Below are 16,007 nucleotides of genomic sequence, written 5' to 3'. Positions count from 1 at the left end.
CGATTCACTAAAGCGTAATGTGATTGGAGGATGAGCACTTATCACCAAGCCAACAAATTACGAAACATAAGAAAATGGTTATGTTGTATGCCGTGGTGAAGAAACGAGGACGGATTTTGTGCATGGTTTTGCATACCAGAGTTGGACCAATTAATACATTTTTTTTTAAAAAGGAAAGAGCTTGGATGAGACCTTAGGCTGTAACTAGAATGTTTTTTTTTATGAATGAAATCATGTGGAATTAGTCATTCATAGGCATTTCAAAAAACTAATTACTAGTTAAGTGGAAAAAACAAAAAATATTGATTCCACATATTCCTATGAGATGAATGAGAAAAAAAAAGAATCATTTTAAAAATCATTCATGATAAAAAGAAGAGGAATGAAAAGAATGGATGGAATAAAATAATTTGAATATAGTTTAAAAAAATAAATACATATATCATTTTTTTAATTTCTGAAATTATCACTATTCCATTTCATTTTATTCTATTTATTTCATACATTCCTAGATCAAGTTTCCAGTTACAGCCTTAATCTCGTCTAAGTTTGAAACCAGCCGTTACTAATACCTTATGACAAAAGCATCATTCCCATTGAAACTCGAATTAGGGTCACAATAGAACTAATTCATTGGACTAAACTAGTAAATCAATGCACCTTTGGTTATTAATATATATTTCGATTTATACTTTTCCATGGTAAAATATAAAAGTGTTCTTAAATCATTCAAAGAACAAAGCCCTTCAATATCTCCCATACATTTCTAAACAAATCTCTTTCTTATACCTAACCTCTCCTTCTTTCATGCTTCTCTCTTTTCTCTCGTCCATACATTTTCAATACATATACGCGAGTTTGCTTCCAATAATCATATTTTCGCATTCCCCCCACACAAACATAAAAGAACCGTTTGAATTTTGTTGTTGTTGCATTGATCGGAATAGAGAGACATGGGTCGGGTGAAACTAGAGATAAAGCGAATAGAGAACAACACGAATCGCCAAGTTACGTTCTCTAAACGACGAAATGGTTTGATAAAGAAAGCTTATGAATTGTCTATTCTTTGCGACATTGATATTGCTCTCCTCATGTTTTCTCCTTCTGATCGTCTTAGCCTCTTTTCCGGCAAAACAAGGTAATTGTGTAAATTTAGTTTGGTCACTTCTATCAACAAATTATATGAAAACATTCATTTGAGCCGTATAAATTCGTTAAACGTTGGTTAGGGTTGAAGATGTTTTCACAAGATTTATCAATCTTCCTGACCAAGAACGAGAGAAGTAAGCTGATCAATCTCCTTTGATTGTTTCCTATATGTTTTGGTCTGTTTAATTAGTGTCCTATTTAATTTGTTGTTTATTATTTTTCCTTTGATTTTATTTCAGTGCTCTAACATTTACCGATCAGAGCCGTCGCCCGTGCGTAGTAACTCACTCCTATTGTTCCTCTTATTTTTTTTTCATTTAATAAAATGTTGATAGTGTTTCAAAAAAAAAGTTGATAATTATAATCTAAATGGAACTTTCATGTTTTCCACGTTTTTATTTGCAGAGATTTCCAAAGCAAAGAGGTAACTGAACTAATCATAATATGTGTAAAAATGTACTTTTTCAAATAAGAGAGTGAAGAAAATATAGTTTCTTGAGTCAACTATTTCATTTTATAATTATGGGGATGAAACTTAAAATGTATGTAGCTCCAGTCCACTGTAGGAAACATTATCTTTTATAATGAATGCAATGATATATTTTTGCTTCACTAATCTTATAAATCCATGTCATGTGGCAGTATCTACTGCGGACTTTGCAGCAACTCAAGACCGAGAATGACATTGCTCTTCAACTCACCAAGTTTCAATTTCTTCCTCTTTTCCTTTTCCTTTTGCTATAATATAATATAATACATATATTTGATTTGGTACATTATTTTCCAAGAATGTGAAAGTTGATTTGTTTATTTTTCTTCTTTTTTCCTATCGGATCATTTGAACAGCCCTTCGGCTATCAACTCGGACGTCCAGGTGATTCTTTTAATCTTTTCCTTAAACGTAATGAAATTATATTTACTATGTAATTTTCATTTCCAATAAATCATCTATCTAACTTTTGTATTTTCCAATCCTATGTTTTCAGGAGCTTGAGCAAGAAGTTTATAGACTACAACAACAACTGCATATGGCAGAGGAAGAACTAAGGTCCTTATTTTTGCTTTTATTACTAAAAAGGTTTGATATAATACATGAAAATTTATCTAAAGTATAGTGACTACTTGTGTTGCATGCTAATATATTAGGAAGTACGAACCAGATCCAAGCAGGTTTACAACAATGGAGGAGTACGAAGCCTCTGAGAAGCAGCTCATTGAGACCTTAACACATGTGACTCAACGACGGGTTAATAGCTTAAACTCCTCTTAATTTTTCTCATGATAACGATATTCAATCATTTCTCTATATGGCAGGAACATATATTGAGTGACCAGTTATCTTCATACGAAACATCAGCTATGCAACACCAAAACATGGGTGGACCTTTTGTAAATGACGTCGCTGGAGGCTGGCTGGCTGAAAATGGGCCTATTCAAACCCAATTATTCGACGCATCAGCCAATTCAGCTATTTATGAAACGTTGTTGCAAGGAAGTAGTTCAAGCTCGAACCAAAACAACAACATGAGTGAATGTAACGTGACCAATCATAATGGTGACATGTTCCAAGAATGGGCCCAAGCTTATACTTCTACTACGGGCCTCAATCCGTCGGCCTTGTTTCCCCCTATGCAGCATCAGGTTCTTAATGTTCTTTTAATGTTTTTTTCTTACTTTGATTCGATCAAGATTTATTTCCTTTTATCCAATAAAAAAAATTGGTGTATTTTTTTGTGTGAAAAATATGCCAGCATGGAGTGGTGAATCCCAATATAAAGGAAAGTGATATACCGGTTATAACGAGGGAGGCACCAGCAGACCACGAAGTCTCCGACTATGATATCAGAATGCCGCAGCTCAGTAGCCAATAATCTCCAAGAGATTTCAATTTACCAATAAATTATTTACGTATTTATACGATTATATATATAATAAGATTATACTTTGCTTTGCCCTGGAGGCCATGACTGAAAACTTATTTTTTTTCGTAAATGCTGAAACTTGTTTTCTCTCATTTGTATATAAATATTTCATGAAAAAAACAGTTTTTTGTGCGACTCATGAAATAGCGTTTAATCGTATCCCTTATATATTAATTGAGGAACATTTGAAAAGATGTAACCTCAATTTTGTATTAATTAAAAGAGGCCCCAATGCATAGGTGGCACTCAATTAGGTAGTCAATTACATTCAATTGAAAAATAAGTAGGTCCACATTCGATTTTTATATGTTGTTAGATACATAAGTTGGTCAAACTATATGATATAATGATATGATATGATATTTTATTTCCTTAAAGAAAACCTACGGAATTACCATAAATGACTAATATATATATGACAATTAATGAGTTTAATAATAAAGATTTGATAACAATGTATATCTCCTCTATCATTTTTTGTTTAATTTTATATTATTAAAATAAATTAAACAATCAAATTAGCTATAAAAATAAAATTTAGATTTTTTCGTATATGTTATATTTTGAATTTTTAAAAACAACAATAAATGACTAAAACTATTAAAATTATTATGTTAAAAATTAATGATCAATGGTTTAACATTTTTATTATAAGAAGATACACATGATTTTAAAACCATATGAGTAAAAAATATCATTTAATAATAAAATAAATAAATATATATATATATATATATATATATATATATAAACACTATATACCATAAGATTACATAAATATTTTAATATTAAAACTTTCAATGAATTTTCAAGAACATTTATAAATTATAAACTTATTAAAATTTCAGATTGAAAATTTTGTTATCGATGATTTAAATATTTTGTTATAAAACGATATGAACGATCATAGAACCGTATGATTATAAATTCTTATTTAATAAATAATTATATAAAATATACTATTCCTAGAAAAATAGGTTGGTCCATCTTAACTTATATTACACTTTTTATTAAACTAACTATCGAATTGATAAATAACGTACCAAAAAATGTTTTGCACTTTCCTTAAATAAAAGCTACGAAATTACCTAATATGATTAACGTATATGTGAAAATTAATTATAATGAATAATAAATATTTGATAACAATTTTTGTATCTTAGTTCTTTTTTTAATTTTATATTATTAAAATATATTTAAAAATCACATTAAATATATAATAAAAACATTTATAATTTTTTTTATATGTTATATTTTGAATTTTTCAAAACGTCTATAAATTATTAGAAATTTGAAGATCCCCACTCTGAAAATTTTGTGATCAATAGATTATTTTTTTTGTCATAATAAGTTACAAATGATCATAAAATTGTATTAAGATGAATTTTTATTTAATATTATAAGAAGATACACATTATTTTAAAACCATATGAGTAAAAAATATCATTTAATAATAACATATATATATTTATATATATATAGATTATAATATATACCATAAGATTACATAAATATTTTAATATTAAAACTTTCAATGAATTTTCAAAAACATTTATAAATTATAAACTTATTAAAGATTTCACATTGAAAATTTTGTTATCGATGATTTAAATATTCAGTTATAAAATGATATGAATGATCATAGAACTGTATGATTATAAATTCTCATTTAATAAATGACTATATAAAATATACTATTCTTAGAAAAATAGGTTGGTCCATCTTGACTTACATTATATTTTTTATTAAACTAACTATCGAATTGATAAATAATCTACCAAAATTTTTTTTGCACTTTCCTTAATTAGAAGCTACGAAATTACCTAATATGATTAACGTATATATGAAAATTAATTATTATGAATAATAAATATTTGATAACAATTTTGGTATCTTAGTTCTTTTCTTTTAATTTTATATTATTGAAAGATATTAAAAAATCACATTAAATATATAATAAAAACATTTATATTTTTTCTTATATGTTATATTTGAATTTTTCAAAACGTCTATATATTATTAGAAATTTGAATATTCCCACTCTGAAAATTTTGTGATCAATAGATTATTTTTTTGTTATAATAAGTTACAAATGATCATAAAATATAACGCATATGAATTTTTATTTAATGAATATTCAAACTAAATAATATATATATATATATAAACACTAATGATTTAAAGCAACAAGATTGGCTGATCAATTTAGTCGTCCGGTTGAAATCTTTCAAAAGTATGTGAAAAACTAAAGTCAAAGTAAATATGGATTTAGAATATTAGTTATATTTTACTAACCAAATACCGAAAAAAACCGAACCGAACCGAAACCAATCCGATATCCGGATTAATCCAAATGAAGCCAAACTATTGTTTCATTTTCCAAAATATGATAAAAATAATAACTTAATCCCGCGCAAGGCGCGGGTCTTATCCTAGTTTGTTTATTATTTACGTAAAATCGTATGAAAGGAGAAAAATAATGAATTAGATTTTTTTAGTTTAACTTTAAGAGTGAATTATTATTTGGCTTTTTTTTTGAATTAGTATTTGGCTATTTCACTCGATGATTTATCTTCCTCGCGTTGTTGGCAAACTTTTGAAAGTTATTTCAATGACACATAAAAAATCAATTACGGGTTCATTTTGGTAAGAAATCCAATCATTATCTCCACATTTTCTTTTCCTTGCTTATATCTCACACTATAAGAAAAATCTTGACTTCCTTTTGGAAGATAAAGAAACAATGTATTTCACTTTGGGAATATTAATAAGAATATGGTTCAGTCCATAAGTAGTTTATTAATTTCTGTTATTGTACTCCTAATTTAAGTCTACAAATGATAATGATATATAATCATTGTCATATATTTATTTGGTATATGCAACTATTATTCACTGGCATTACATGTTACGAATTGACCAAAAAAGATAGTGTAACGAGCTATTCCCCATAACAAATTTTATTTTAACGAATGCTTACAACAATTTTTATGTGGCATGTAGATATATAAAAGAATAGTGAGAAAATAATAAAATATAAAATATGATGTAAATGAATATTTTTTTGGGGATTTAGTCAACATTTCATGTTTCTAGTTTTGAAAAATTGTTTATATACGTCTATTCTTTTTTTTTTGAGCAACATATATGTCTATTCAATTCTGAAATTTTCTGTAAACATAATAACTAAATATATTAGTGGTATATTTGTAATATATTATATTTATAACTTATTTTTTATTTTCTTTGAGATATATAATTATCTATTTAAACTATGTATGCCACATCAGCACTATGAATTTAGACTTTTTTACTTTTAATTTAATATATAAGGGGAATCGTTCTCTCAATCAGGACAATTGTTAACCATGTCTTTTCGAGGCGATAGAATCGATGATGAAACGCCTCTCTTCTGGAGTCCGGAATATATTTTCGAGTTACCGGAACCATGTCTTCCATTAAGGGTATACTTCTTCTTTGCCTCTCATGGTTGGATTTCTTATATCATTCATTGTCATTTATGATATAACTGTTGGATATAAGTGATCTACAGGATAGCCTGCAAAAAGTATTTGAATTGCAAACTGAAAAAACTTATGAAGTATGTTAAGTATTGTATTAGACTGGATTTGGCCATGTCTCTGTCTATACAATAAATGAAACTAGCCCTTAGTGTTCCTTCAACAGTCAGATCTAATCCCAAATCTAAACACCACAAAATCCACTTTGGCTAGGATAAAAATTTGCTTTTCTGGAATCATTTATCGCTTCTTCTTCTTTTAGTTTCTGGATGTAACTATACCTTTATTTTTCAGAGATGGTATCCAAATTTTTTTTTAAAAAGATATATAAATCAAAGTAGATAATGATACTTGGCTAATAATTCTCTTTTTGGGGTATATTATGTGAGCAGCCACAAAATCACCAACACCAAGCCCTTCATGGACAACAACAAGGCATTTCGCATGAGTCTTGGTTACGAGGAAATCTAGTAAATGTGCGTTCAAGGGTACGACAATTTTTCTTCAGTCAACCCATGCTAAGTTCGGAAGATCCGAGCCTTTTTACAATGGTACAAAACACTTTCTAGAAGCGAGTACAGTATTTTAACTATATTTTATTTTAAGTTTCTTTGGTTGAAAATGTTTCAGAACCAAATAGGGATGGGTCAACGAATCGGACAAGGAAATGGAGTTGAACACCCAACTATGTCTTATTTTCATGAGTTTCCAAATCATCTTCAAGAGTAAATTCTTTAATTGATTACAGAACATTTTAATTTCTTATTATGTAATATATAATAACTAAAAATATTAATTGATGCAGGATACAACAAGTAAGTTCTGATGCATTTGGTTCACTGTTTCCTCAACGCTTCCATCGTTTTTCAGATGATAACCTTCCAGTTATCACCACAAACACAACAGCAACTTCTCTAAACAGAGTAGGTCACATTAATTGTATTTTATTTTATTCTGTTAAGAACAATTATTTTAATTTAGGCATCGATAGACCAACATAAATGTCTTAAAATTATTGTAAAAAATGTCTTAAAATTAATATTCTAGTTAAATAACTCATTGGTTCATCTGCCGCAGCAACAACATTGTCTTTGTGCTCATACTCTTTCAACTAGGTACGTTATGAAATATAACTCCATGTTAATTTAACATACAAATTTACTAATTGTCTTCCATCTGAATGGTTTAGAGAGCCTCTGTTAAGCAACCGAAATCATAATTATTATGATTTGAATCAATTTTTGGCGGTGAATACAGAGCATTCAAGTCACATAGGCCCGAGCAATCTCATTCCAAATGGGTACTAACACTCGAATGTAATATTTGGTATCTTTATTATATTGATTTACATACTTCATAAACATTATTTTTATGGAATGTAGGTTACATAATTATATGCCTCATCAGACGTATGTCCCAATCACTTCGGCTTTTAACATAAATGGACAGCAACTGCCCCCATCGGTTTTAGCCATTCGGCGTAATGAAGCTCACAATCTAAGGACGGTTAACAATTCAGCTAGGTAAAATCATTTCTCTTTGTCTGTCATATATTTTTTTTCTTTTTATGACACATGAGAAAACTAATTGGTTTTCATGTTCCTGACTTCTATGTTTCAAAACTCCAAATTTATATTTTGGATCTCATTTATATAGGCATCATGTCAATATGCAAAGAAGGTTGCATCAGTCCTCATCAAGTTTTCGGGTTTCCAGCTTATACACTCTGCTGCGTAGACGTCCAAGCGCAAACTCAAGCATACCTCCACAAGTACCATTTATTTCACTGAATGAATTAAAATATTAAATCTTCTATAACTTTTTGCTTTTTATGTTAGTAGAATGTAACTACACATTAATAATTAGTGACCTTCATATATATATATATATATATATATATTTTAGGCTAAATAAACTACACCATCATCAGATTATTTGTTACCGATAATGTGAATTCTACAGAATGAAGTTATAGGATCTCGGCGAAGAACTTATGAAAGTCGGTTTCAATTTGGGGAACCATCATCTTCTACTCGACGCAGGGTATAAGTTCTTGACAAACTCATAATTTTTTTTTAAATATAGAAATTAATGAAAGAGAGAGATAAAAGTTTGGCTAAATAATGCAGAGGGCTACACCAGCAGATGGAAGTGTTGGTTCAACTGCAATCAATCCTACTGAAGAAAGGTTTTTTCCATTGACTATCTACACCTTTTTCGATAACTTCTTTACATATAAATATATTTTCTTTTGTATAGACGTGGGAGTCTTTCATTCTGTATATGTTTATCAAGAAAAAAATGGAAACATAACAAGTACATCTTATTTCAGGAGAGTAAATGGACTGTACGATCCAGAATACCAAAGACAAGGTCTTTTTTTTTTTTTTGGTCAAACATTCATTTATAAAAGCTTAAGCTACAAGGTTCTCTCTTCCCAAAGAAGAGTTTGATACAGAAAACAGAGCCTCTTTGGCCAGACGATCAGTGATCGTGTTACAACGCCGAGGTACAAATTTAAAAGAGATAGACGACAAGGAATTACTCAACACACTGATGTCATGGAGAATTCCTTGGAGAGCAATCACAGACGTGTTTCCTGTGATCAGATTGATCAAGCCTTTTGAGTCTGAGTGACAGACAAGGTCTTTGATATTAAGGGAGATAGCGGCTTTGATACCCGCCTTGAGTGCCAGTGCTTCTGCAACTAGCGCTGATGCCACTATGGGGCACGGTGAAGATCCTTGCAGGAGAGTAGCACCGGCAGAGTTAGAGCATGTCCAGCCCAAACCTCCTGCACTAGAAGCACTATTCCAAGCTGCATCTGAGAAGCAGAGAAACTCGTTCTCTCGGGGCTGAGCTTGGGGCACACTCGCAGAGCAGTCTTTCTTCGAAACAGAGTGAGGCGAGGTGGTTAGGTTCGAGTTGTGCCACTCTCTAGCATGTTTCAAAGCTTTTCCTAAGACCTCTGTTTCCGAGAAAGACTTATCCTCAAACACCAGCTGATTTCTACTTGTCCAAAGGAACCACAAGAGCCACGGGTATAGGGGCGAAGAAAATCCCAGCGGGGGAAGGTTAATCATCCTGGTACAAGCTTTCAATAAATCTTCCATTGATCTCACTTGCGAAGCACCAGGAACCAAGTGTGCTGGGACCTTCTCCCAGATTCTCCTTGCAAAAGGGCAGTGAAACATAACATGGGCAGTGGTCTCAACTTCCCCGCACCTACTGCACTTTCCGTCTACCATAATTCCACGTTTGAGGAGAGTGTCGCCAACTGCTACCGCCTCATGCTTGAGTTTCCACAGAAAGTTCTTCACCTTCGGGGAACACTTCACATTCCAGATACATTGGCCCCAGTTGAACGTCTCACGGGTCTCTGATACATTGATCTTTGCTAGAGCGTACCCGGATTTAGTAGTGTAGTTTCCGGTTTTCTCCTGCAACCAAACCAGTTCATCGCGCATTCCGCAATCACTCGGGACCAGCTTCCTGATCAGGTCTTCGTAGTGGGGAAGGACTTGCTTGATTTTGTTAACGTTCCACTCTGCTGAATCAGACATCAGTAGTTCGCTAACCAGCATATTCTGATCTTCCTCTCGAGTTGGTCCCATTGGACAAATCTGTTGACTCGTAGATAGCCAGTTATCTTTCCATATTCTCACAGATTTGCCATCCCCTATCACCCATCCCAGGCCCCGCTTGATAATTTCTCTCCCTGCCAAAATCCCCCTCCATCCATGTGAGGCGGCATTTGGGGCTGAGCAGTTTAGAAAATGATCATGGCGGCAGTATCTATTCAGCAGGGTTCTTCCCAAAAGAGAGGAGGGATTCTTGAGTAGTCGCCAAGCATGTTTAGCCAGTAGGGCATCATTGAACACTTCAATCTCTTTAAATCCCAAGCCACCAGCGCCTTTTGGAAGAGTGAGTTTATCCCATGCGACCCAACACATCTTCCGCACGTCCGGTTTAACGTCCCACCAAAAGCGAGTGAGGATCGACTGTATCTGTTTGCATAGCGACTTCGGGAGCTTGAAGCAAGACATTGCATATGTTGGCGTAGAGGCTAAAACCGCCTTTAGGAGAACCATTTTTCCAGCACCGGAAAGATATCTTGCTGACCAACTGTGGGCTTTTTGTCTAATCCGGTCTAATATCTCAGCAAAGATATCTCTTTTCTTTCTTCCGAAGTGTTCCGGTAAGCCTAAGTATTTGCCAATCCCTCCCTCGTTACTAATGTTCAGCTCCTGCTTAACTCTTATCTTTGCTGCCATATTAGTTTTCGACGAGAAGGTGATAGCCGATTTTGCTCTGTTTATACATTGCCCTGAAGCTGCTTCGTATCTGCTGAGGATCGATGTGAGAGTCTTGCAGCTATCAGAGTTTGATTTCCCGAAGAACATCGTGTCGTCGGCAAAGAGCAAGTGGTTTATTGGTGGACAGTTTCTTCCGACCTTAACCCCCGGCAGGGTTCCTTGTATCATCGCTTGGTGGCAAAGCCCCGATAAGACTTCTGTACATAAGATGAACAGGTACGGGGATAGCGGATCACCTTGCCGGAGCCCTCTTGATGGGATCACTCGTCCCTGTGGTCCTCCATTGACCAGGAAAGAGTAAGAGACTGAGGACACACACTCCATCAGCCATCCTATCAGAATCTCATGAAAGCCCAACCGCATTAACACTGCCCGCAAGAAGCTCCATTCAATTCTATCGTACGCTTTACTCATATCTGTCTTCACTGCCATAGATACGTGTTTCTTAGCTCCTGACTTGCGTAGATAGTGAAGGATCTCGTGAGTAATGAGAACATTATCAGCTATCGCCCGACCCGGGACGAAAGCGGACTGCGATGGGGAGATGATCGAATGTAACAGCGGCTGGATCCTCTTTGACAAGAGTTTGGCAATGATCTTATAGTGTGTTGTACACAGCGCTATAGGTCGGTATTCAGACACCCGCTTAGAACTCTTCGTCTTTGGGATCAATCTAATATGGGTTTCATTCTGTCTTGGGTGGAGGTGGCTTGTTTCAAAGAAACCCCGGATGTCGTAGTAGATGTCCTCTCCAACTATGTCCCAAAAACTTTGATAGAAACCCGCAGAGAAGCCATCCGGGCCTGGTGCTTTGTCGGGGTTAATGGCAAAGACAGCCGCTCGTACCTCCGCTTTATCTGGTATGGCAATAAGCTCTCGGTTTGCCTCCCATGGGATCTTTGGAGAGAGGACCTCTTGCACCACCGCCAGATCATTGTTCCCCGCTGTAAAAAGGCTCTGATAGAAAGTTACAAAGGCGTTAACAATCTGATCCTCCTCGTGAAAGGTTTGCCCTTCCTCATTTTCTATGACAGAGAACTTGTTCCGGGCTCTGCGACCTCTAGTAACAGCGTGGAAGAAGCCGGAGTTCCTGTCCCCTTCACTCAGCCACTGGATTCTGCTTCGCTGTCGCCAGAAAGCCTCTTCCTCTGCATAGGCTGCTTCCAGCAGTTGCTTCAGCTCAAGAATTCGGTCCTGGTCTGGGGTTTGTTCCGAGAGAGCCTTTTCCAGCAGGTCTTGATTTTTAAACAATTTATCCTTACTCTCTGCTGATTGTGCTTTAACCCACGCAATCAAGCTTCTCCGAATCTGATCAAGTTTTGTTATAACAGATGCTTCCTTTTCCAAGTTCCATGTCCTCTCCACTAGTTCTTGAATTTCTGGTTTCTTGCTCAAGGTCCGATCATATCGGAAATTGCCTTTCTTCTTCTTCAGGTTAAGGTCAAAATGTGTGAGCACAGGTCTATGATCAGATCCCTCAAAGCGAAGATACTCACTTCTGGCTGCCGGAAACATCTCCATCCAGGCCACATTAGCCATTACTCTATCAAGTCTCGATTGGATGAAGTGTGTATATCTAGTTCCCCGCCATGAAAGAGAATTCCCCGAGAATTGGAGGTCCCATAATCCGTTTTGAGCTACAAAGTTTCTGAAGGATAAGAAAGAGCCTTCCCATCTCAGCGGCCCACCCACCTTCTCCGAGTTATCAAGAAGGTCGTTGAAGTCACCGGTGAGTAGCCATGCTGACTCTCTTTGCGCTCCAATATCCGAGATCTCCTGCCAGAATCTCGGTCTGTTTTCACTTTGAGGCGCGCCATAGATGTAAGATACAAAAAAGGTCATTCCATTAAAAGTGATCCTTGTATCTATTACATTAGCTGAAGCCATAAGTACATCAACATCAACATTATCTTTCCAAGATAGGGCCAGTCCACCACTAAGACCATCCGGTGGGACTGTATAATGATTTGTAAAATCCGTTCCCCTATACATCTTGAAGACATCCTCATCCTTTCTCTTAGTCTCCATAAGGAACATTATGTCCGGGGAGTTTTTGGTTCTGAACTCCCGCAGACGACGAACTGTCAGGTCGCTCCCGATACCTTGACAGTTCCAGCTCATATTGACTAAGGAAGAGGTTTTGGACCGGACCGAAAATCCGTTCCCTTCTTCTTTGTTGCTGGTATAATCGTGGTTCTTGGTTGTGTTCCTTTCGCTACTGCTGCAGGTTTAGAGGATTTATTCCCTGCACCACTGATACCAGCTTCCTTGTTTAGTCTTCTTTTTGGTGAGCTTTGAATCTTTGTGACTCTCCTCTTTTTCAATTGCAGTCCTTGGCTTTGACCCTTTGGGCCTCTCTTTCTTGAAACAGAAGAGCATGTGTCCTTTGTGCCTACTAGTTGACTAGCAGTATTCAAAGGTGGAGGCATCATGGCTGCACTTGGGAGGTTGAGGTCCTCCTCCTCTGTATCAAATAGAGGTCCCAGGCGAAGAGACACGTGGACCCTATCTTCACTGAGGGTTCGAATTGGGGAGCGATCCTGGGTGGAGTTGTACTCGATCTCCCTGCTACCAACTCGCTCTCGTGAATTAGCTGGTAAGTTAGTACCCCCTACAGCGCCCCCACCGCTACCACCCGGGTTCCGTGAGGTAGACGGTACACTAGAACCTTTTTGCACTGTCAGAATTTCTTCTAGATAGTGAATATCAACTTCCTGTAGCCTTCCGGATGCAGCGTTTGCAATTCCGTCTTGTAGTAAGGGAACACGTTCTGTAGGAAGAGATAGCCGTTGAAGAGCAGATCGACGATCGTTTGAAAGAAGGCTTCCTTCTCCTGAGTTGTGTTTATTAGTCTGTGATAGAGCTTGCAGGCTAGAACCTCCTTCTCTCTGAGGTCTAGGCGAAGGGGTGTGTGACACCAGTGACTGCGCAGATTTTGTTTGGCTCCTCTGTTGGGACCCGCTGGCCACTGGTCTCCATTCAGTTCTCTGGTTCTGTGGGATCGTTCTAGAACGAGCCTCCATATGAGCCGATGAAGTCTCCTCCTTAGAGAAAGATAGTCTCTCTCTCGCAGGCCGGCGTTTATCTTCTTCTCCAGACTTGCCAATACGCAAAGAGCTCGAACTATAGTTTGGGTCCCTTCTTGCACCATAGGTGAATCGAAAGTTCTTCTCTTCCTTCCAATCTGGCTCCCTGCTGGTGGGTCTTTGCCATTGGGAGGAATCAGAACGGGATTGTTTCCTTTCATATGCATTCCTTCTATCAGCATCCAGTCTTTCAAGAGTGCGCGACTGAGAGATCCCTAATCTTTGAGGCTCAGAGACTCTGTTTGCAAGAGCTCTTTGGGAGGGGCAGTCCTCCTTCTCATGAGATAGAGAGTAGCAGATAAAGCAGTGTTTTCCCAGGTTATCGTACTCCAACTCGACTTGTTTTATCTCTCCTGCAACACTGATGTCAAGCTTCATCTCAAGAGGCTTTAGGCCGTTAATCAATACTCTGATTCTCCCTTTTTCCACTTCATACCCATCTACTGGTCCCAGTTCATTTCCAATAGTGTCAAGAGCTGGCTTGGTCCAACAATGGAGTGGTAAGCCGTGGATTGTGATCCAGAACGGAATGAGAGCTGGGAAGAAGTCAGAAACCACAGGTTCCCAGCGCTGGAGAATTAGCATCCATCTCTTAAAGTGGAAGGGGGCCTTTGATAGAATTGTTTGAAGATCTTCTTCAGTTTCAAACTTGAACTGGAATAGAAGCGGTCCCAAGTCTCGCCCAGTAATAGTACCCGAAACCCGCCATTGACTGAGAAAGAAGTCCACCAAGGCTCGAGTTTTCTGTATCTTGGGGTTCGTTACTCGACCAATGAGAGTAAGTTTGTGTTCTTCAATGAGAGAAGCTGTATCTCCTTGTGGGATTTTAATAGGTGGGCGACGGGCTTCTCTAGGTGGGTCTGGGATCCACTTTCCTTTATCTCTTCTAGAACTTCGGTAAGCCATAGTAAAACCAACAGTATACAACTGTAACGTAGAAATACGGTTTCCAACTGCAGTGAATAGCAGTAAATTTTGCAAAAACTACTTCTTGAGCAGAACCTTAGTGTTAAGGTAAAAGTGACTGTACGAGACAGTAAAACCAGAGTCAACCCCACAGGGGGTAGGACCAATCTTCCTGCTGGCCATACGGGAGCGAGCAATAAATTTGATCTTTCAACTGTAACATCTTCCCACCCAGATCCTCAATAAATGCCAAGGCTGTTTGCATTTCCAGCTCGTGGGGGTAATGTTCGTACTCCAGGGGCTTCAGATCTGGTGTAGATCTACGTCACCGGAAAGTAGGTGCGGCGGTTCATGGTTAAGGTGCGGCGGAGCGAGGAGGTAGCTACGGAGGAGAAGCAGGGTTGACAAAGAGAGCAAGACCTTGGTTACCGTGCCTGGGAGAACTTTTTATTGACAGACTTTCATTATACCTATACCAAAGACAAGGTCTATGTATTGACCCTCACTTGAGAAATTTTCTCAATCAATAAATGGTAAAAAAAATTTATCTTACTGGTTAGTTTATGAGATTTAGTTGATCTATTGATTAATTTATGAACTTTAGTTAATTTAATATGCACATTCTTATGACTTTGGCAATAATTAATACTTACATTTTATTGATTCATGATTTATTCTTTTTAATGTACAGGTTCTTGATCTATCCTCAAACCTTCAGCAAGTGAAAGGAATCTATAGGTCACTGATCTATCCTCAAAACTTTGAATAAATGAAAGGTTTTATGTTTAATGGTGTGTTGTCATGGTCCCTCCTTTTCTTTTTCTCTATGGTCTTTAGTTTTATCTTGCGTCAGCGTCAAGTGGATTGTTGTTTAAAGGTTGATGTCAGTTTACATTATGGTATTTTACCCTTATCTTACAATCGTTAAACCGTGGTTTGTTTTTTTCTTCCTCCATCACTTTCTGATCACATCTCTGAGCTAATGTTGTATGGTATTATAGACTCATAGGCCATAGCAGACCGTATTATTGTTTCATTTCACTCTAGTTAGTTGTCACTTATTCATGGATCTAGAGGCAAAGACAAATTGAGCTTCATACTCTGTAG

General features: G+C 36.2%; 2 protein-coding genes across 4 annotated transcripts; both read left to right on the top strand.

The window, feature by feature from the left end:
* The first annotated feature begins 652 nt into the window (after nt 1-652).
* On the top strand, nt 653-3,215 carry LOC106423865 (agamous-like MADS-box protein AGL66). Its single transcript, XM_013864625.3, has 10 exons — nt 653-1,138; nt 1,230-1,283; nt 1,389-1,421; nt 1,555-1,573; nt 1,792-1,853; nt 1,996-2,023; nt 2,136-2,197; nt 2,296-2,395; nt 2,464-2,790; nt 2,901-3,215. Exons 1-10 carry the CDS (start codon nt 954-956, stop codon nt 3,018-3,020), a joined length of 990 nt encoding a protein of 329 aa, XP_013720079.1. The 5' UTR covers nt 653-953; the 3' UTR covers nt 3,021-3,215.
* A 2,307-nt stretch (nt 3,216-5,522) lies between these two features.
* On the top strand, nt 5,523-15,843 carry LOC106423874. 3 transcript variants are annotated; one of them, XM_048736362.1, is made up of 13 exons: nt 5,523-6,535; nt 6,982-7,143; nt 7,223-7,317; nt 7,398-7,515; nt 7,670-7,707; nt 7,782-7,892; nt 7,975-8,115; nt 8,249-8,363; nt 8,555-8,635; nt 8,722-8,780; nt 8,925-8,965; nt 15,387-15,433; nt 15,592-15,843. In XM_048736362.1, the coding sequence occupies exons 1-12, from the start codon at nt 6,440-6,442 to the stop codon at nt 15,428-15,430; spliced, it is 1,101 nt and encodes a 366-aa protein (XP_048592319.1). In that variant the 5' UTR covers nt 5,523-6,439; the 3' UTR covers nt 15,431-15,433; nt 15,592-15,843. The 3 variants fall into 3 exon arrangements, with proteins under 3 accessions (XP_048592319.1, XP_048592320.1, XP_048592321.1); XM_048736363.1 differs by lacking the exon at nt 15,387-15,433; XM_048736364.1 differs by lacking the exons at nt 8,925-8,965; nt 15,387-15,433.
* Nucleotides 15,844-16,007: the final 164 nt, after the last annotated feature.

This window comes from Brassica napus, chromosome A7 (assembly GCF_020379485.1).
Source record: "Brassica napus cultivar Da-Ae chromosome A7, Da-Ae, whole genome shotgun sequence".
NCBI lineage: Eukaryota > Viridiplantae > Streptophyta > Magnoliopsida > Brassicales > Brassicaceae > Brassica > Brassica napus.
This window is presented reverse-complemented; position numbering and strand designations above follow the sequence as displayed.

Coding starts and splice junctions, on each gene's coding strand:
- LOC106423865 (XM_013864625.3), top strand. CDS start 954: ATGGGTCGGGTGAAACTAGAGATAAAGCGAATAGAGAACAACACGAAT. Junction 1,854..1,995: donor ATTGCTCTTCAACTCACCAA/GTTTCAATTTCT, acceptor TCATTTGAACAG/CCCTTCGGCTATCAACTCGG. Junction 2,198..2,295: donor ATGGCAGAGGAAGAACTAAG/GTCCTTATTTTT, acceptor CTAATATATTAG/GAAGTACGAACCAGATCCAA.
- LOC106423874 (XM_048736362.1), top strand. CDS start 6,440: ATGTCTTTTCGAGGCGATAGAATCGATGATGAAACGCCTCTCTTCTGG. Junction 7,516..7,669: donor CAGCAACTTCTCTAAACAGA/GTAGGTCACATT, acceptor CATCTGCCGCAG/CAACAACATTGTCTTTGTGC. Junction 7,893..7,974: donor AGCAATCTCATTCCAAATGG/GTACTAACACTC, acceptor TATGGAATGTAG/GTTACATAATTATATGCCTC.